The sequence below is a fragment of the Oratosquilla oratoria genome, chromosome 21 (genome assembly GCF_046742065.1).
Source record: "Oratosquilla oratoria isolate Oo_2021 chromosome 21, ASM4674206v1, whole genome shotgun sequence".
Lineage (NCBI taxonomy): Eukaryota > Metazoa > Arthropoda > Malacostraca > Stomatopoda > Squillidae > Oratosquilla > Oratosquilla oratoria.
The window spans coordinates 50,779,721-50,801,149 of NC_134797.1; the positions used below are offsets into that span (position 1 = coordinate 50,779,721).

General features: G+C 38.3%; 1 protein-coding gene across 1 annotated transcript in view; it reads right to left on the reverse strand.

The window, feature by feature from the left end:
- Window positions 1-967: 967 nt before the first annotated feature.
- The window catches only part of LOC143037157 (uncharacterized), a 41,354-nt gene continuing 20,892 nt past the window's right edge, over window positions 968-21,429 (reverse strand). The window contains exons 8-11 of the mRNA XM_076205273.1: window positions 11,633-11,718; window positions 8,998-11,481; window positions 8,165-8,223; window positions 968-7,989 (exon numbers count right to left, since the gene is read on the reverse strand). Of these exons, the coding sequence (XP_076061388.1) occupies window positions 7,936-7,989; window positions 8,165-8,223; window positions 8,998-11,481; window positions 11,633-11,718 (2,683 nt within the window). The 3' untranslated portion in view covers window positions 968-7,935. The remainder of the gene's footprint in view (window positions 7,990-8,164; window positions 8,224-8,997; window positions 11,482-11,632; window positions 11,719-21,429) is intronic.

The window sequence follows — 21,429 nt, forward strand, 5'->3', positions numbered from 1 at the left end:
AGGAATTATAAGATGAAGAAACAAGGTACAGAATATATGACATAGTGAAGAGGGCTTGTTGGTTACCAGGACGGCCCAAACGTCCCATACTTGTTGGCTACCAGGACGGCCCAAACATCCGCAACGTGTACTTCTTCCACTACCTCTCCGAATGCCCTCTTCACTATGTCATATATTCTGTACCTTGTTTCTTCATCTTATAATTCCTTCTTTGTATCTGCACTGAAGATGTAATTATACGAAAGCGCTCTGCTTCGTTAGTTTACTTTTCCTAGTGGTTACTTACGCATATATATATATATGTATATGTATATATATATACATATATATGTATATATATATGTATATATATATGTATATATATATATACACATATATATATATACACATACACACAAACAAGATGCCTTATTCCTGAAGGACTTTGTAAGAGGTGCACCATAAAATAGGCTTATAATAAAAGCAAGGAGAAACTGAATTGTTCTAGATGGTTTTGTAATTTTCATTCTATGTCTGAATAACTAGTATTTGAATATTAGATGTTGAATACTTTCAGTAGAAAAACTGGTTGTAATTTTAGCTGTGGTGTGGCTCAGACATGGCACAAAGTTCTACATTCAGCCACTATGTTCTGGGCATTGGGTGGGGAACAGGGTTGGCCCCTCATCCTCAAAGAACTAATACATACATATACCAAGGCTTTTTCCCCCTTACAAGGGAGGTAGCCAAAAAGGAAAAGGCATAAAATCATTCCCACCCATTCCATCCCTGAATACACTCCACACCCCTCCACCCTCCCTCTCATCTTAGCACCTCCTGGATGACGGGTCATCCCTGCACCCTGTCCACTGCCCTGGGTCAGAAGCAGTGTCGCCAGACACAGCACATCCACAGCAAGGCCGCTTCATTAAATCGGCGACCCCCCCCTCTCTGTCCCCCCATGCATAAAAGGAGAAGACGGTGAGAAAACCCTTCGGGCTGCGTCAAATTTTGCTCACGCATGCTACCTCACTCCCCATCCCCCCCGCCCATTCCACCTTATGCATCACAACATCATCCATATACAACCATTCTCCATTCACCCCTGTCTTCTGTCCTCTCCTGTCCTTCCTCAGCAGACATTCCCCTCTTCCCCAAAGCCCCCTTCACCCCATCCATCCACCTCATCCTAGGACGTCCCCTCATGTTCACTCCCTCCACATCTGCCTTCCATACCTCTTTTACTAGTCTTTCTTCACTCATTCTTTCCATGTGTCCAAACCATCCTAATATTCTTTCATCAACCCTATCTCCCAACTCCCTTTCCACCCCCGTTCTTCTCCTCACCTCCTCATTTCTCACTCTAGACTAGTAACCCCCATCAAACTTCTCAGACACCTCATCTCAAACACATTTAAACTCCTTCTCTCTTCTTCTCTTATGTTCCATGTTTCTGCCCCATACAGTGCTGTTGGCACAATCACTCCTTCATACAGTCTCCTCTTAGCATCCATTCCCAAATGTCTATTCCTCATTACACTCTTCAATCCACCAAGGCATTTACTCGCTTCTCTCAATCTACATTCTACCTCCACCTTCACTCCACCTTTTCCTGCCACATTTGCACCCAAGTATCTAAAACTATCCACTTCCTCCAGTTGCTCTCCCTTAATGCTCACTTCCAGTCTACTGCCATTTTCACCCCTTGTACATCTCATCACCTTACTTTTACCCACATTTATCTTTAGCTTTCTTCTATCACATACTCTCCCAAACGCTGTCACCAACTTCCTCAGTCCCTCCTCCGATCCTGCCACAAGCGCAGTGTCGTCAGCAAACGACAACTGGCTCACCTCCCACTTTTCTCCATTTTCTTTAACCATCTCCAATCCCTGACCTACTACCCTTGCATTTACCTCTCGCACTACCCCATCCATGTATAAGTTGAACAGCCAGGGCGACATAACGCATCCTTGACGAAGTCCCACCTTTACCTCAAACCACTCACTCTCTCCATTTCTAATCCTGACACAAGCTCTACTACTTTCATAAAAACTCTTGACAGCTCCTAGAAGCTTTCCTCCTATCCCATATATCTGCATAACCTCCCACAGTGCCTTTCTGTCTACCCTATTGAAGCCTTTTCCAGATCCATAAATGCCCAAAAAACATCCTTCCCCTTTCCTATAGCTTTCTCACATATTTGTCTTACCACAAAGATCTGATCTACACAACCTCTACCCGTCCTAAATCCACACTGTTCCTCACCAATTACTCCCTCTGTTCCTCTCCTAATCCTCTCAATCAAGATCCTCCCATAAGCCTTCCCAACTACACTTAACAAGCTAATCCCTCTGAAACTACTACATTCACACTTATCCCCTTTTCCCTTGTAAAGTGGAACTATGCAGACACTCCTCCAGTCCTCCGACACTCTACCCTCTCTCCAGCAAACATTAAATAACCTCACCAGCCAGTCTACCTAATACAAAAGGAAAACAAATGAGTGGCTGGCTACCTCCTTTATAAAGGGCAAGAAGCCTTTTGATTATATAGATATACAGGTAGATATTAGAAGAGGAAATTACTTGACATCAGTTATAGGTAAAGTGCTTGAATCAGTAATAGCTATTAGAATCAGAGATCACATTGAGAGATAATTTGATTCATGACTTGCAGCATGGTTTCTCCAAGGGTAAGTCATGTGTGACTAATCTATTTTTTTACACCTAAGTATATAAGACGTCAGATAACAATGATAATTATGATGTTATTTACCTTGACTTTTGCAAAATGTTGACAAGGTGCCCCACCAGACACTACTAAAATAAAATCAAAGCCCATGGCATAGGAGGAAAGGTGTTTGAATGGATTAGAGCTTGGATCAGTGACAAAAAACAGAGGGTCACCATAAATGGTCTAAAATCCAAATGGGGGGAGTGTTTCTAGTGGAGTTCCCCAGGGCTCAGTTTTGGGTCTATTAGATTAATAGTGATGTTAGTAAGTTTGTGGACAACACTGTAATAGGACCTAAATAGGTCAGAAGATGGAGAGATTATGCAGGAAGATCTTAACAAATTGTTCACATGGTCAGTAAAATAGCAAATGGACTAATATCTCAAAGTGAAGCATGTTAAATGTAGGGCTACACAACCCTGAAAGCAGATATTGATTAGATAACATGTTTTTAGAGAAAACTAAATGTGAGAGAGACTTGGGAGTTCTAGTGAGTCCTGAAATTAAATCCAGGAAACAGTGCATTAGTGCTAGGAATAAAGCTAACAGAGCATTAGGTTTCATTGCTAGGAAGGTTACGAATAGAAGTGTAGAGGTAATTATCAATATCTAGCATAAGTTAGACCTATTTTTGACTATGTGGTACAGTTTTGGTCTCTGTTGTATAGAATGAACATTAATTTACGACTAGAATCAGTACAGAGGAGAATAACCAAAATGATACATGGGCTCAGAAATTTACCTTACAAGGAGAGGCTTAGGCACCTTAACTTACACTCTTTGGAAAGATGCAGGGTGATATAGTAGAGGTACTTAACTGGATCATAGGTTTTAACAAGGGTGACAAACAAGGTCATCATAATAAAACAACAGGGCAGGACTCACAGTAATAGATTTAAATTGGACAAGCTTATGTTTAAGAAGGAAATGGGCAAGAACTGGTTCACTAATAGGGTGGTCAACTAATTGAATAGACTAACCATGTAGTGAGTGCTGAAATTACTGGTTGTTTCAAGAAATACACAACTTTATGGATGGAGAAAACAGGTGGTAATGGACATGGAACTACATAGTTCAGGCCATATGGCCTCTTGCAGTCTCCTTCATTCTTATGTTCTTTTTACATGATAAAAATTTGTGTCATTGAGAGAGAAGGAAAGGTTCTACATGAGAGGAATGGGATGCATTCAATGCTACCACTGTAGGGTATGTCATGCAATATACTGGTTGCTGCCAGTCATGTTTGATCTGCTGAGGGGAGCTACTCATATTTTTGTTAAGAATTACATGATTAACATATTGCTGCCATGCATACTACATTGTGTTTTATTGCAGATGTGAACAGGCAGTTTCATTCAGGTGGGGAAAATCCTCCCACAATTGATAGGTTTAAAAAAAAAAAAAAGTTTCTCACATTTAGCCAGAGAGTATTAGTGCAAATAAAAGGTTGAGTGTCCATGATAGTATATCTGAATTCAATGACTGAAAAACCCATGGCTTCACAGTATTCAGCAGTAATTCTCCTGAGGGCCTCCCATAGATCTCTCTGTGAAGAAATCCTGGACTGGTGTCTTTTTTACTATTATTATGTTTATGTGGGACCAGTTTTAGTGTCTGGAAATGGAGCTCCTATAAGACATGTTGGTGTACCATCTTCAAGACCCATCTTGATCTTCATCTCCAGGGGGAAAACTAGGTTCTTCCTTAAGCTCAGTGCTACCTTACCATCTCTGGTGGCCCTTTGGGGTCAGTTCCTTCCCAAGAAATCAGAACTTCATCAATGTAAGCAGAGACAGATGTCACGAAGTACCCTTTGTGTACGAGTTGATTTCATTGTGTCCCATCCCACTTTCAAATCCATTTTCCTCCATGTAATATCTCTCACCTATCCTAACTTCACTTATGTTATCCTCCATGTCATAATACCTGTTCCTTACCTGTGGAAATTCCTCAAAACTACGAAATTCTGCTCTGTCTTCGATTGATTTCATCATTTATTCTGCTCTCACCGATACTGCCTCTCACATCATAATGCTCATCATTCCCGTCATCTCTTACATCATATCTCATTTCTATCATCTTATACATTGTGATATCTATCATTCCTATCACTTTCTACATCATTATATATCTTCTGTTGTCTCATAATATTCCTCTCCTATCATATATCACAATATTTCCCTTCAACCTGTGAGAATCCCTCGAAGTCATGACTATTTTCAGAGCTGCTTGAAACATTTGAACGAGACATCCTTTATTAGAAGGCTAATCTTACTTTGAACACAAAAATGGCGCGGTCAGAAGATCCCCCATTTATATGTCACGAACTTGCCTTTGAATTTGAGTTGATGCAGAAAATTATGGCCGTGATCCGAGCAGTTCCTGCAATCCAATGGCCAGGACGATATTTTGCCCTCTTTTTTTGATAGATACATTCAACTTTATTTGGATAGCAAAAGTGGTTATGATCAAAACTTATTTAATTCACATTAATTACAAAAAATATTATTTGTTGTTACTATGAAGTTGGGTGTGAATAGAGTGCGCATCTTACACCACGACCGCACGACACCAATGCCAGGCACAGGTGCCTGTGTTCCAACATAGCATATTCTATCACTATTTGCCCAGCTCCACACAATTTACACCTTTATTTTTGTGTGGAGAAGGCTCACAATTTACCAGTCTCTAGCTATCTGACACAAGAAAGAATACATGATTTAATTTTTCTGAGGGCGCTACTACGCGTCATTATTTATAGCGACCTCTGACCCTGGCATCAGGAAGTCCTAGCTGTGTAGTCCTCCAAGGTCTGCTCAGCATAAACTTCTGTAATCTTATTATAAATTTTTAAAGCAACCTAATATTATAATCAATTTACATAGAAGGCGGATGCAGTGGCTCTAACTATGAAGTGGCTTGGCGCCATATTCGCGTCCTTTGTGTCAGTGACGCGTCATGGAACATGACACAGAGTAAATTGTAAGCTATGCTGTGTTGTGCCCTTCAGGTCAGGGTATCGTGGTTTAAACTCGTTTTATTTTTGCTTCACTTTACATACTGACTTTGTTCTACACCATCTCACAAAACCTACGATTTCCTCCATGCTCCGTTAAAGCACAGAATTGTCACTCGCACAGTTGATTTGCATGTCAACAGCTGGGCCTTAATTTGTATATCACCCAGTATGAGGGGTTTTGTGATTCAAGTTCTATAGGACTTTGAAGTAAAACAACATCTTAATGGTTTATTGCTCACATTTTATTGGTTTCACTAGTTAAAGACATTAATTGTTATTGTAATTAGCCAATTGCTATCACACTTCATATATCACTTATAGTGAACTTTGATTATGTTTCATGAGTATTCTAATGTACTTTTAATCACAATCATCACAAATCCTATTACATGTATAGTGATAGTAATGAAGAGTTGAAAATAAAAAATATTGAATTTTTTTTTTCACAATAAGGCATTGTGCAAAGGAAAGGATACAAAATTTTGATCCGTGGTTTGAGATGTGGGCTTTTAAATGTATACCAGTAAACAGTAGCATCTTACATGGGATTACATCAAAGAGAATTTTGTTCTATGCATTTACTAGGTAATGTAAAGAATGAATTTTTGGTGTTGCACGGATATAGAAAAATTCATCTGTTTTACAGTGATGAGATGTTGTGGTGTTAAACAAAATTTTATTGATTAGTTTGTACAAAATGCAAAAATAATCTTTGGGTCAAATTGTAGATTTAGTATTCTTAATGTTAGATATTTCAATCTTACTTCATATAACCTATTTTTCATTTAAAGGCAGATTTTTTAACTCATCCTTACACCATAGGACGTTTAACGGATATAAAAGATGATAAAGGAACAGCAAAATGAGACTGATTTTGAGTATAATAATTTGAGAAGCATGCAATGTGTACCAGAATGTGGTCTTTCCTCCCTTTGTAAGGACAGTGCTCGATTTATTTGAACAGTCATCAACTGAGTTGATACCATAAATATCTTGCTCGTTGAGGCTGAAGTAGCTCCCACTCAAAGACTATATGAAGAGCTAGTAGGCAGGCTTATCAGAAAAGATATCTCACTTTAGACTAGGCTATATCTAATAATGCACAAGCTACCATATTTGTCAAGGATTAATATAGAATCCTCAATACCACATTTTTCCATTTCATATGCATTTAATCTCCTAAAATCATAACTGTATTCTATCAGTTTTATTGCAACAAAATCAATGCGGTTCTACAAAAAACAGGTCATCCAAACAATATGACTGATCATTATATTTCTCCCTGTGGTTTTTCGTTCTTTTCCAGAGTAGTCGTGGTTTGATCAATTGACGTAAAATATTGAACATAGTGACAGATTGAAAAAGAGTACAATGGCGAGCCACAAAACTTATTCTAAATATCAGAAATATATCAAACGAAAATCGACTAAAACATATGAATCTATTTTCCCTAAAAAAAAAGCATACTCAGGGGTGATTTACACATCTTTAGAATTCTAAAGGGAATCATGAAACATGACAAATTTTTCACAATGAATGCAAATCAGACTAGAAATAATGGTCTCAATCTGTCAGGAAGTAGATTTAATTGGATGTGGGTTTAAACAACTTCGCCAACCGTCTAATAAATGAATGGAATAAACTTCCTGCAGAGGCAGTGCATTGTACATGTAGCACAGTAAGTTTTAAGATTCATTTAAACACCTAAGCAATATGCTGTAATGTCTGCCATTTATTTTATTTATTCACTTATTATTAATCATGTTTTTTATTTATCATTTATTTGTTTTTATCTATTCATTTATCTATTAATCTATTATTGTTGTTGTGCATCCAACCTAGTTTATTGACAAAAAGTCTCCTGTCGGCATGCTCTTCCTTTGTAATCCCTTATTTGTGAAATCTTTCATAATTATGAAAGATTTCACAAATAAGGGATTACATTATAATGGTCTCTAGGTTGACATAGGTTCCATAGCAACATTAATTGATATATGACATCCTGAGCCAGCTATGCTTCATTCAGTTTCAGTTGCCAGATGTTTCCTTACAGGCAATTATGGTGATGTTTGTTTTGGAGTACATTTGGCGGGAGTAACCTTGCAGTACGGAGAAGGGCGAGTGCAGCTATGTGCTCTTGTAGCAGTTGTTCATGTGTTGAAAGTACATGATAGACTCCAATGACGTCACTTAGATGCTTCTCAATCTTGCAAGTTGGCAGAATCTTCATCTCGTAGGACTTCAATCAAAGGTTTCTGTTAAAAATGTCAGTATTTGGATTAATTAACCTGTTTCTCAACATTTCATCGGTCCCATGATACACTTCATACATTTGTTGTCATAATAATCGTAATATCGGACATGAATGGCAACAAAGTACAAAACCTATAAGTTATTTATAAGCTTTATTTCTGGCAAACGTCAGCTTACCTTAGGTGGCTTAGTCATGGTGGAAGTTGAGGTAGAATTATTTTTCCAAAGGGCACCACCTGTTAGCAAGAGAACACTTCTTATTAGCAAATTGTCCCGCACACAAATTAACACACAAAAATACAAAAAAGTGTGTAAACATCGCGTGCATGAAACATGCACGCATTCAGTTTTATATTTTTCATCTGAAGATCAGCAGCAAAATGGTCCCCAGCGTAGCAGACAAGTCTTATAAGAATAATATATATATATATATATATATATATATATATGTAAATAGAAATATATATACACATATCTATATATATATATATATTTATATATATATATATATATTGGAACTCTCTTCATTAAAAGAAAAAAGAGGTCATATGACTAGTAAGTGCAATTACAGGAGTGGTTTGGGACGGGAGAACGACATGACGTCATGGAGAAAAATAAAAAATATGAAAATGTGCCTGGAAGGTATAAAAAAAATCGCGCTGATGTGTCAACTTGTGGAAGAGCTTAAACGAGTAAAAATAAATCAAAATAAAGATAATATCAATAAATATTGATAAACATAGTGTAGTATATTGGAAAAGGAATAGAAAACTGGGAGAATAGGAGAATGAGAAGTACAATTACAAATGGGATAATAACACGATAAATGGAGTGCCTATAAGGAGGAAGAAAACAAATATAAAGGAGATAGAGCCCTAAAACATTAGTGATGACTATCAAATACCTTGTTGGTTTTGTATTTTATATTATTTAGTACGATGGGAACAGGACTTGTTAGGGATATTTGTTGGGAGTTTGTCAAGACTGAAGATAAAGAAATTTAATCTAACCAAAGGTTAACCCGTTCACAAAGGATTCGTGAGCTTCCTTCAGCGCTGTCCTCGTCCTGAAGAGAGATTGTCTGAAGAGGGCCAGGTCCCGGTCCATGTCTCCACCACTCAGGTCCTCCTGGCTTTGACGGTTACTCCTTAGTGCCGACGACGTGACGTCATCGCATTGATCCACCGACCGCTTCTCCTTGGTAATGTTCTTGCAAATATCATCCAGGAACTGTTTAGAATTTTGGAGTTCTTCTTCTGTTGCGAACACGCTCTCTGTAAATGGTTTGTTCAGGATAAGATTTGTTCTTTTGTCGTTGTTTTCTTCGACTGGTGTTCTGTCTCGGTTGACAGTGTCGTCTCCAATACTGTCAGACAGACTTGACAAGGAAGATAGCGTAATATTATCCGAGGTGTCCGTCATCTGTTCGTGTTCTCTACGCTCTTTATAGTCCTTATTATTGTTATTTTTCTTGGGAACTCCGCACGATCCAGGGATCTGGTGATTAATATTAACACTGAAGTCATATCCGTCATATATTTTGGCCTCCGCAGCTAAACTGGGGTATTTCTCGAGCCAATCATCCTCAAGCACTTTCTTGGTGTTTTTAGTCGTCCAGGAACTTCCAAAGATTGGCAGGTCAGAGTCATCTTGGTTACTGGAATCACTGGTTAGTACTTCACCTGTGCTACTGCTGCTGGAATACTCCTCGACATAGTCCTCTGACAGGTCACCCTCGCTCTCACTTTCCCTCAAGTCAGAACGCCCTCCAAACTCACGAAGTAGTCGTTCCGTGACTTGAGCGTTTAATGTTTTTTGAGGGTCATCGTCGGGATGTCGTGGAGGTTCGTGTTCCAGACTCCCATGAGGACAGTAGTCGTTGGTGTGTAGGTTCTCAGTGTCGCTGTCACAGTCGTCGTCGTCGTCATCTTCGTCATCGTCGTCGTCGTCACCGTCGTAGTTATCGCCATCCCCCCAGGTACTCTCGCTCTGGTAGCTCAACGAAGAGGAGGCGCTCGGGTCAAAACTCTGGGAATAGTTTTCAGCGTCAAAGGACAAAGACCTCTGGCTCTCGAGGTCGTACTTCGAGGACTTGAGGTTTTCGCCCGAAGTTCCGAGACCGAACTGCCGGAGGAAGTTCCGGCAGCTCTGGAGGTACAACGCATCCGTTGCCTGTTGGAGATGCGAAAACCTGGAGGAGTTAGAGAGGGAAGTTGCATCTGATACGACGCCTTGATCGAAGTCGTGGCAATCTCCTCCTTCGCCGTCTTTTACACTTGTGTCTAGAGGATCACCATGGTTAGCTTGATCGTCTTCGCGGCGGAAACAGATTCCCATGACGTCACCACTCCTGCTCTGAACCGGTTTTTCTAAACCCAAACTGACGGCACCAGAACCTGAAGGGCAACTTGTTGAGCGATGTGACTCTCCTTCTGCAGAAGGGTGCTCATATCTTTCCTCCACAGATATGCAGGGTCCTTCAAGATGCCGACTGAAAATGTTATCCCATTTGTCTTGTCCTTCTTTCAGGAACATATCCTTCCGTCCTTTGTCCGCGTTTTCCTGATCCTTATTGGATGGAGCTTCGAGATCGAGATTATCGGCAGAGTCGTTGTGATCTTCGGTGGCTCCGGGTAGGGTAATGTCCCCGATGTCTTCCTCGTTGTCCCCCAGAGGCTTACATTCTCCAGATACATATTCACCTTCCTCTATGTCTTCAACTGCTGTGGTGTCCTCTTCAGCTATAGGCAGGTCTTGGTCATCCCCTTTCTTGTCCTGTCGCTGTTTGTCCTCTAGTTCCTTCAGCCTCTTTCTGGCCCACCTTTTGGCCGAGGGTGTCAGGGCATAATACTTCTCGTCACCCACTTCCATCACCATCATTCCCATATCCTCCTCCTCTTCCTCCTCCTCTCTTCCTTCCTCTTCATCGCCCTCTTGTGCTTTAGCCTTGTTACTCTCTTGATGGTCTATCTTCATCTCTTCTCTTTCGTCCACTCCGTTTACAAGTTCATTGATTCCCTGTACAGTGTAAAGACTGTCTTCAAAGGCTTGTTGTGCTTTCTGATCTTTCATTTTAAGAACCGTTGTATCTTCATTCTCATCTTTAATCGCCATGTGCCCTTCTTGCCCCCTTTCTAGTTCTGGAATGTCGGATTCATCAATCTCTGGGTAGACAATTTCGTTTATTTCTTTCAGATCGTCCTCATTTGTAGATTCATCAGCAGGAACTGTCGTGTCTCCTTCATCGCCTACACCAGAATTTGAAGCCCTCATCTTCTGCTCATCTCCATTCATTTCTCTATGTTTCTTTTCATAATTGTCCATGTTTATAGTGTCGTCCTCTTTCTGTTCTTGTATGGGAATTTCGACGTTTTCTCTTCCCGTTGTTGTGTCGTCCTTTGACATGACAACACCGCTAGTTTCTGCAGGTTCGATCGATTTGATCTTTTTGTTGCGTTTCTTCTGGAGAACCCGCTCTCGAAGTCTCAACACAGCTGTGAGGAAGTAGAAAATATCATCAGCCTCTGCAATGAGGTCAGAGAATGTTGTTTTTCGAAACTATGGATAAACAAAGCCAGTTAACCCATCGATCATACAATCCATCGATTACCCGAACTCGTACTCGATCACAACCCGACTACAAACCTGCAGCGCAGTCGGACGTGTTCTTACGGTCCCTCTCGGCCCATTCCCTCCTCACCGCCTTCTCCGCCTCAACGCCTCCCGTGTACCTAAAGGAGATAGAGATAAATTATTCCCTACCAATGAAGGTACCCTTTTCCCTACTACTGGTTAATTACACCTATACAGTGAAAAGGAGAGGGGTAAGTTGGGATGAATATATCATACATGCAAAAATCTGGAGTCATTCTGTAATAAATGGCGAAGCAAATGCATGTATATGAGTTTAGTATACATGAACTTTCTAGATTGTACACACACACACACACACACACACTTCAACGAACGGACGGCTTAGAAGACGTTCTGAAGAAAATTGAAGTTTTGTGGATCCCAACGCAAAGAGAAGTGCCTATTGTATTTACAGGGTGGGGGGGAAATTGCTCGTGGAGTAGTAGGAAAGTAGGGAAAGAGGAGAAGGGGAGGGATTACTGAGGGAAATTGAAGGAAATGAGGAAGGAGTAGACTTGGCCCAGGCAGACAGATAAGAGCAATACAGTAGAAAGTGATGAGAATATTTTCCAGGGATTTAAAGAGGGTGGGGGGGACACAAACCCCCCCCCCCCGACTGACAAGACTAGAAGAGAAGGTCGATAAGATGATCGAGGACTTGGAGCGTAGGTTCGGTCATGTTAACAATATTATACGGAGGGTTGAAAAATTGGAAGAACTAGAGAAGGCGAACAAAAACTTAACTGATGAAATAGAAAACCTGAAAAGACAGTTAAAAGAAGTAAAGGTGGAGAATGAGGAATAGTAAAGAAAACAGAGAGGGATGGAAGTCGATAAAAGAAAACAGTAAAGTTGCATTTACTGATATAATTAAACAGCAAATGAGAGAACAAACTGAAGACTCAGTTATTAAAGTGATGAGACAGAAGGAGAATATAGTAAGAGACTTAGCTGACAAAAAGAAATGTATAATTATATTAGGAATGGAAGAGAAACATAACCCAGATAGAACCTCAAGAACCAATGAGGAAAATGAAAAAGTAAGCAGTTTACTAAAATTAGTTCAGGAAGATGAACCAGAAATTATGAAGGAAATTGAGGAAAAATTCAGTATAGTACAGATAAGACCAGACCAATTAAGATTAAATTCAGGTCACAAACGATGGCAGAGAATATCTTATCCAAAACAGGGAAACTAGCAACAAGTGAACAATACAAAAAGGTATGGATAAAAAGGGAAATGAATAAAGAGGAAAGAGAGGAAGAAAAGCAGAAAAGACTTGAAGCTAAGACAAAAAACGAGAACAGAACGGAGTCAGAGAAAGAGAGATTCTATTGGAGAGTAGTGAATATGAAACTAAGGCAGTTCGACATACAAAAGAAAAACAAAAGGGAAACAGAGAACACAATGGAAGTGACAGAAAACTAAGAGTGTCTTACACAAATATAGATGGATTAATAACAGGATTGAATGAGCTGAATGATTATTTGAAAGAAAAAGAACCGGACATAATGGGAATTGTAGAAACAAAATTAAAAGGCCCACTACCACCCAACAGTGTAGGACATGATGCATATAATTATTGGATTAAAAACAGAGAGAAAAAGCAAGGGGGTGGAGTTATGTTCCTGACTAAGAAGGATATTAACGTGAAGGGTGTCATATATGGAAAGAATACAGTAGAGATGATTATGATAGAAGTGGAAGACAGAGATAAGAAGAGCAGAAAATTTGTGATAAATTATGTGCCTCCGAAAACAGCCTCATGGGAGGAGAGTGAACATAAAAATATGTTAGAGGACACAAAGATAACATTAAATAAAATAATGGAAGATGGAGGAAGAATAGTTATAATGGGCGACTTTAATTGCAAAGAAATCTGTTGGGAAGAAATGACAGTAAAAGGTGGAGACGGCTCATGGGGAAACGCTCTACTTGAGATGATTACTGACCATACAATGACACAATGGATACAAGAGAACACCAGGTATAGAAATGAAGAAGAACCATCGAGACTAGACTTAATAATTACATCTGAACCTAGAATAGTGGACAAGATTGAATATAAAACACCAATAGGTAAAAGTGACCACATATTGATTGAACTGGAACTTAATGAAAGTAAGGAAATTCGAAATACTAGAGAAAAACAAAAGGGAAACAGAATACAATGGAAGTGGCAGAAAACTAAGAGTGTCTTACACAAACATAGATGGATTAATTACAGGATTGAATGAGCTGAATGATTATCTGAAGGAAAAAGAACCGGACATAATGGGAATTGTAGAAACGAAATTAAAATGTCCACTGCCACCCAACAGTGTAGGGCATGATGCATATAATTATTGGATTAGAAACAGAGAGACAAAGCAAGGGGGTGGAGTTATGTTCCTGACTAAGAAGGATATAAACGTGAAGAGTGTCACATATGGAAAGAATATAGTAGAGATGATTATGATCGAAGTGGAAGACAGAGATAAGAAGAACAGAAAGTTTGTGATAAATTATGTGCCTCCAAAAACAGCCTCGTGGGAAGAGAGTGAACATAAAAGTATGTTAGAGGACACAAAGATAACATTAAATAAGATAATGGAAGATGGAGGAAGAATAGTTATGATGGGCGACTTTAATTGCAAAGAAGTCTGCTGGGAAGAGATGACAGTAAAGGGTGGAGATGGCTCATGGGGAAATGTTCTACTCGAGATTATTATTGACCATACAATGACGCAGTGGATACAGGAGAACACTAGGTATAGAAATGAAGAAGAACCATCGAGACTAGACATAATAATCACATCTGAACCTAGAATAGTAGAAAAGATTGAATATAAAACACCAATAAGTAAAAGTGACCATATACTGATTGAACTGGAACTAAATTAGGAAAAATACATGAAAAGAAATGAACAATATAGAAAAGGAAGAATGATGTATGAAAAAACAAACTTTGATAAAATAAGAGAATTCTTTCAAAAAGAAAAATGGGAAGGAATATACAAAGAAGAAACAACAGTGGAAGAGAAATGGAATATTTTGACAAAAAATTACAAAAAAGGAGTGGAAAAGTATGTCCCAAGACAAAAACAAGAAAAAGAATATGTAAAATGCTGGTACAACAAAAGTTGTAGGGAGCTAAAAGACAAAAGAGACAATGGAAAAAAGACAGAAGACCTGAAAAATAGAAAATATATACCGGTTATAGAAATGAATATGTACAAACGTGCAGAGAGGAAAAGAGAAAATATGAAAAAGATGTCATAGAAAAGTGTAAAGATCAACCAAAACTATTCTACAGATTTGTAAACAATAAACTGAAAAACAAACAAGACTTGGAGAAATTAAGACAAGAGGGAGTTGAATACACTGAGGAAATGGAAATGGCAGAAATTATGAACAAACATTTTAAATCAGTGTTTACAAGGGAGAACATACAACCTGAAGAGATTGAATGGAAAGAGAAAGTCCCCCCTATGGAAGAAATAGAAGTAACAAAGAATGAAATATTGACACACTTGAGTAATCTTGATGTCAGAAAATCGCATGGACCAGATGATATAGCAAACTGGATTCTGAAAGAATGCAGGAATGAACTGGCAGACAAAATACATAGCATACTAAACAGTTCCTTGAAAGAAGGAAAAGTTCCAGAAGATTGGAAAAAAGCAAATATAGTACCTATATATAAAGGAGGAAATAAAGAAGAACCTACAAACTATAGACCAGTCTCTCTAACAAGTACAATAGCAAAAATTTGTGAAAGAATTATCAAAAGTAGATGGGTAAAATATTTAGAAAAAAACAAAGTGTTAAATCCAAGGCAATTTGGATTCAGACAAGGACGATCATGCGTCACCAATTTAATATGTTTCTATTCAAGGCTAATAGATATAATACAAGAAAGAGATGGATGGGCGGACTGTGCATTTCTAGACCTAAAGAAAGCTTTTGACAAAGTACCACATAAGAAGTTGCTTAAGAAATTAGAAACTCAAGGAGGAATACAGGGAAAACTACTAAATTGGATGGAAGACTTTTTGCAAGAAAGAAAAATGAGAGTAGTGATAAGAAACCAGCACTCAAAATGGGATGAAGTAATAAGCGGTGTTCCGCAGGGAACAGTACTGGCCCCAATAATGTTTGCTATATATATTAATGATATGGATGAAGGAATAGAAAGCTATATGAGCTTCTTTGCAGATGATGCAAAACTACTGAAAAGAGTGGAAACTGAAGAAGATTGTGAATCACTACAGAGAGATCTAAATATAGTACAGGAATGGAGTAGGAAGTGGGAGATGGAGTTCAATACAAAAAAGTGTAGTATAATGGAATTTGGAAAAAGCAAAAACAGAATAACAGGAGCATATAAATTGGGAGAAGAAGGAATAAAAAAAGTAGAAAATGAGAAGGACTTGGGAGTCATTGTTATGAATAATATGTCACCTGAGAAACATATAAATAAGATTTTTGGAGAAACTTATAATTTAATAAGAACAATCAAAGTTGCATTTACATACCTGGATGAAGAAAATTCTAATCACCCTGATAAGACCAAGATTGGAATATGCAGCAACGATATGGTCACCAAGTACAAAAAAATGTATAAAAAAACTTGAAAGAATACAAAGAGCAATTACAAAACTGGCACCAACGCTCTCAAAACTATCATATGAAGAGAGACTGGAAAAACTTGAACTACAGACACTAGAGCAAAGAAGAGAGAGAGGAGATTTGATAGCTATTTACAGAATCATGAAAGGCATAGAAATTACTGATAGAGAGAATCTGATAAAATGGGATAACAGAAATACAAGAGGACACGGAAAGAAAATAAAAAAAGACAGCTATAGAAGAGACTTGAAAAAGAACAGCTTTCCTCACAGAGTAATAAACAGTTGGAACAAGTTAGATGAGAAAGTGGTGTGTGCAAAAACAATACATGAATTTAAAAATAGTTTGGATAAAATGAGATATGAAGACGGGACCCCACGAGCATAGCTCCCCTTCCCGTAAAATACAACTAGGTAAATACACACACACACACACACACACACACACACACACACACACACACACACACACACACACACATATATATATATATATATATACATATATATATGTATATATATATATATTATATATATATATATATATATATATATGTACATATATATATATATATATATATATATATATATATATATCTAGAATGATATATGCATTGGAAATTTGCATAGTTAGTAAAATACTACGCTCAGTGGCGGTCAACAAAATATAAACTTTAAGGAGTTACAGAAACGTGTTGCGCGGGACATAGTAGAATTCAAATTGATTAAACAACCACCAAAATGTGGAAATCTCATGAGTAGTACATCTAAATTTTCATTCTGTAAGAGATATTTACAAACATAAATTAGATCTTGTCCCTGTGGTAGTAAGTCTTTCACTGTGGGACATGCGAGACAATAATGTTCGAGTGTGTTGGCGTTGGCGAGGTGACACAGCTTGCAGGTGGAGTAGTGAGGCACGTCACTTGCGATTACGTGAGTGTCCTATTACAGAGAACGCGCACGGAGGACGCGTTGGGAGAGAGGTCTATGCAATTAGGCGTTTGTTCCTCGTTTTGCGTAACACTTCTCGCCAGCCTAGAGCGGCGCAGAATGTCTTAGCTAACTTGGCCAATCAGGTTTAATCTCCATAGACGCAATTCCTATGGGCCAATCAGAGGAATTTTGTAGAAGAACTAGGCGCCCTTAGGGCGTGTCAGAGGATCAGTTTAGGATACGAAGTGCCATGTAGAGGTTGTGTCGCCTCGGGAGGATTGTCGGCTGATGTAAGTCCTCTGTACACCCCCTGTATTATTTGTAAGATAATTAACTCAGCTAGAATTTCATTTAGATGTTGTGTGACGTCTATGACAGTGTTTTTGTTGGTAATTAATTAATTAATTTCTCTTTCACCCCCGTTAAAAGTTTTACGAGCGGGAATCTTCTGTTTTGAAATTTATTTACTCATTTGTATGTTCAGTGATTGTTATCACTCATGTAATTCTATTAACTTTAATGAATAGTGTTTAACTTTCCAACTGTTTTTTTTTCACTTTTTCACAATACAAAAAGTGAATGGCGGCCTGGTCATTTCTTTAAGTTACCCAAAGAACTCAATCATTCATTCACTTTTACTATATGTTACGAGTCAGAAGGAACTCATTCATTCATTCACTCTTACTATGTGTTACAAGTCAGAAGTGTGAGCGAGATTCGTAACAATATATGTAACTGAAGGCGGAGGAAGTATACGAGGAATAATGGAAGAATTTTACTGCATTAACGTTTCGACCCTTAGTGTCTTGATCACAAAGCTTAAAAATTAAGTACAACATGGACATTTTATACAAAGTCATGTCATCTCACAGGGGGCCTAGGAAAGGTCGTCGTGCTCGGAACATTTGTCCGTTTGTTTTCTTCGACTACCAATAAACTTGTAGTTCTTGCCAAGCACATATAACCTTCTCTATGGTTGATGTTATTATTAGCATTAATATTATAAGAAGCACCTATACCACCCAGAATGCATGGCTTACTAAAAATCCACAAAACTGGAATTCCCATGCGTCCTATTACATCAGGTGTCAATAGTGCTCCACACAGGTTAGCCAAATGCTTAGCTAAACCCCCGTCCAACACACTAGGTTCTATCAGTAATGGTCACCTACAAAATTCTTCAGATCTAATTGACAAGTTAAAGTATTTGGATTTCAGGAACAAAATATTAGCCAGCTATGATGTCACTTCGCTATTTACCCGAGTTTCGGTAAATGGTGCTCTAAAATTTGTAGAACGAGTGGTAAACAATTTAAATAATAAAGATTTACCTATCCCAAAAACAGATTACCTTGAACTAATTTTTCTTTGTTTAGGTTTCGGTGCTTTTACTGTGCTGTGTTAGCCAACTTATATATGGAAATGCTTGAAACTGAAAATTATATATCAATAATGGATAGAAATAGCATTTGGTTAAGATATGTTGATGACATTATTGTTATTGTACCCAAAGAAACTAATATTAACAATAAATTAAAAAGATTAAACAACATTAATAGTAACATACAATTTACGGTAGAAGTAGAGAACAACGGAAAATTACCATTTCTAGACACTGTCATACACAGAACAAACAACAATGTAAGTTTTTGGTATACCGCAAACTTACAAATAAAGAAGACTATATACATTTTTATTCGGGACACAATATTAGGACTAAAACAGGTATGATTATTGGCTTCTTCCTTAGGGTTTTTCGCATCTGTAGTGAAGAATTTCTGGAAGATGAACTAGATCACATCACAAAAACCTTCAACAAACTAAGATATCCCAAAGGTCTCCTACTTAGATTAAAAGAGAAAGCTAAGGAAATAAATAAGAGTAAAGATATCAATAATTGCAACAAAGAAACACGATATATCACAGTCCCAAATTCCAACATTAATTCAACCCTAGACAAAGTCCTCTTAATAGCAGGTATTAAGATAGCTAGAACATCAGGTAGCAAAGTGGGACATTTGCTACGTGTAATTATATCAACCATACCAATGAAAATAGTATTGTTTACAAAATACCTTGTAAAAATTGCCGATCTTCATATTTTGGGCAAACAGGTCGTGGATTAGAAAGAAAAAATAGAAAAAAGGTTATACAAACACAAAAATGATGTAAGAACCCACAGGCTTTCTAATTCTATAGTAAGACATAGATACACATGACCACCTTCCGGACTGGAACAATACAATTGTAATAAATAAAGGTTCAACGAAGAAAATAAGAAAAGCAATAGAAGCAGCTTATATTAATGCCAATAATAGCATCAACCATAGAGAAGGTTTTATATGCTTGGCAAGAGCTACAAGTTTACTGGTGGTCGAAGAAGACAAACTGACAAATGTTCGAGCACGACGACCTTTCCTAGGCACCCTGTGGGATGACATGACTGTGTATAAAATGTCCATGTTGTACTTAATTGTTAAGCTTTGTGATCAAGACCCTAAGGGTTGAAACGTTAATGCAGTAAAATTCTTCCATTATTCCTCGTATACTTCCTCCGCCTTCAATTACATTTGTCATATTTTAAACCATTATATATATATATATATATATATATATATATATATACATGTGTGTGTGTACATATATATATATATATGTATATATATATATATATATATATATATATATATATATATACATACATACATACATATATATAAATATAAATATATATTTTCTTAGCATTTCCCACTGCAACTATCTTTCCCTCCCTATTCTCCTTTACATTTAGCAACTCCCTAAAATATTCTGCCCATCTTCCCCTTACTGCCTTCTCTTCCATTATCATCTCTCCATTTGCAGCTTTTACCTTTTCTTCTCTACTTGATTCGCCTCCTCTTCCTCTCTTAATTTCTTTCCAAAACATCTTTTTATTACTTTCAAAAATTTCTGTCATACTCTTACCCCACTTCACATCTGCTCTCCTCTTTGCCTCCTTTACCTTTTGCTTTACTTCTCTTTTCTTTTCTTTGTACCTCTCATATGACTCCCTTGTCCTATTTTGTAACCAATCTGTGAAAGCTCGCTTCTTCTCTTCTACAACCTTTTTTGTTTCCTCATCCCACCATTCACTACCCTTCCTTCTATTTCCTCCTGTCCTTCTTGTTCCACACACCATCCTTGCACACTTTGTGACTCCCTCCTTGAACCATCCCCATTCCTCCTCCACACCTAGCTCTACTCTATCCTTCACTCCCTCCCACCCCCCCTTCAGCTTCTTCTTGTACTCCTTCTCCTTTTCCCTTTTCATTTAAAGAGTTCACTCTAAGCACCTCCCTACCTTTTGTCCCTTTCCTCTTTCTCCATCTGTCCTCCACTCTCAACTTACCTTCCACCAAAAATGATCTGGTATTCCCCCACCCTCTCCCCTTAACACATGTACATCCTTAACTCTTCCTATCATAGCCCTATTTACCACTACATAATCCATCAACGCTCTATCTACCACCCTTCCATCCACCACCCTCTCTCATGTGTACTTATGCTTGACTTTTTTCCGAAACACTGTATTTGCTATCATCAACTCTCTTTCTAGACACATTTCCACCATCAACTCTCCACTACGATTCTTTCCTGGAACTCCACATTTCCCAACCACTCCATCAATTGGACCATTTTCTACCCTAGCATTAAGGTCTCCCAGTACTATTACATTGACATTTCTCCCTAATCCCTCTATGCAGTCATTTAAATCTATCCAAAAGGCCTCCCTTTCTTCTACACACTTCTCACTGCCAGGCCCTTATGCACTTACAAAGACCCACATCCCCTTTCCCAGTTTCACCTTCATCCACATTATCCTTGAGGAAACCTCCTTCCACTCCACTACACGTTTACCTATCTCTTCACTTACCAGAATAGCCACCCCTTCCCTCCCTCCCCCTCTCTTCACTCCTGACTCCCACTTACACTCCCAAACTTACACTCACCCTTCCCTTTCAACTTAGTTTCACTCAAAGCCAACACATCCATCTTTCTTCTCACAAGCATACTACCTATCTCTTCCCTTTTACTGTCATCTGTACCACATCCACGCACATTAAAAGACCCAAACCTTAGGGTGTTGGTCGGAAAACTCCCAGACCCTCTTATGCCTTTGCTTTTTCTTTTAGGAATGTCCCCTGTGGGGCTACAAGGAGAGGGATGCCTAGTCCCAATCCCCGTCCCTTTCTTCTCGCCTCTTACGATCCAAGTGGAAATAC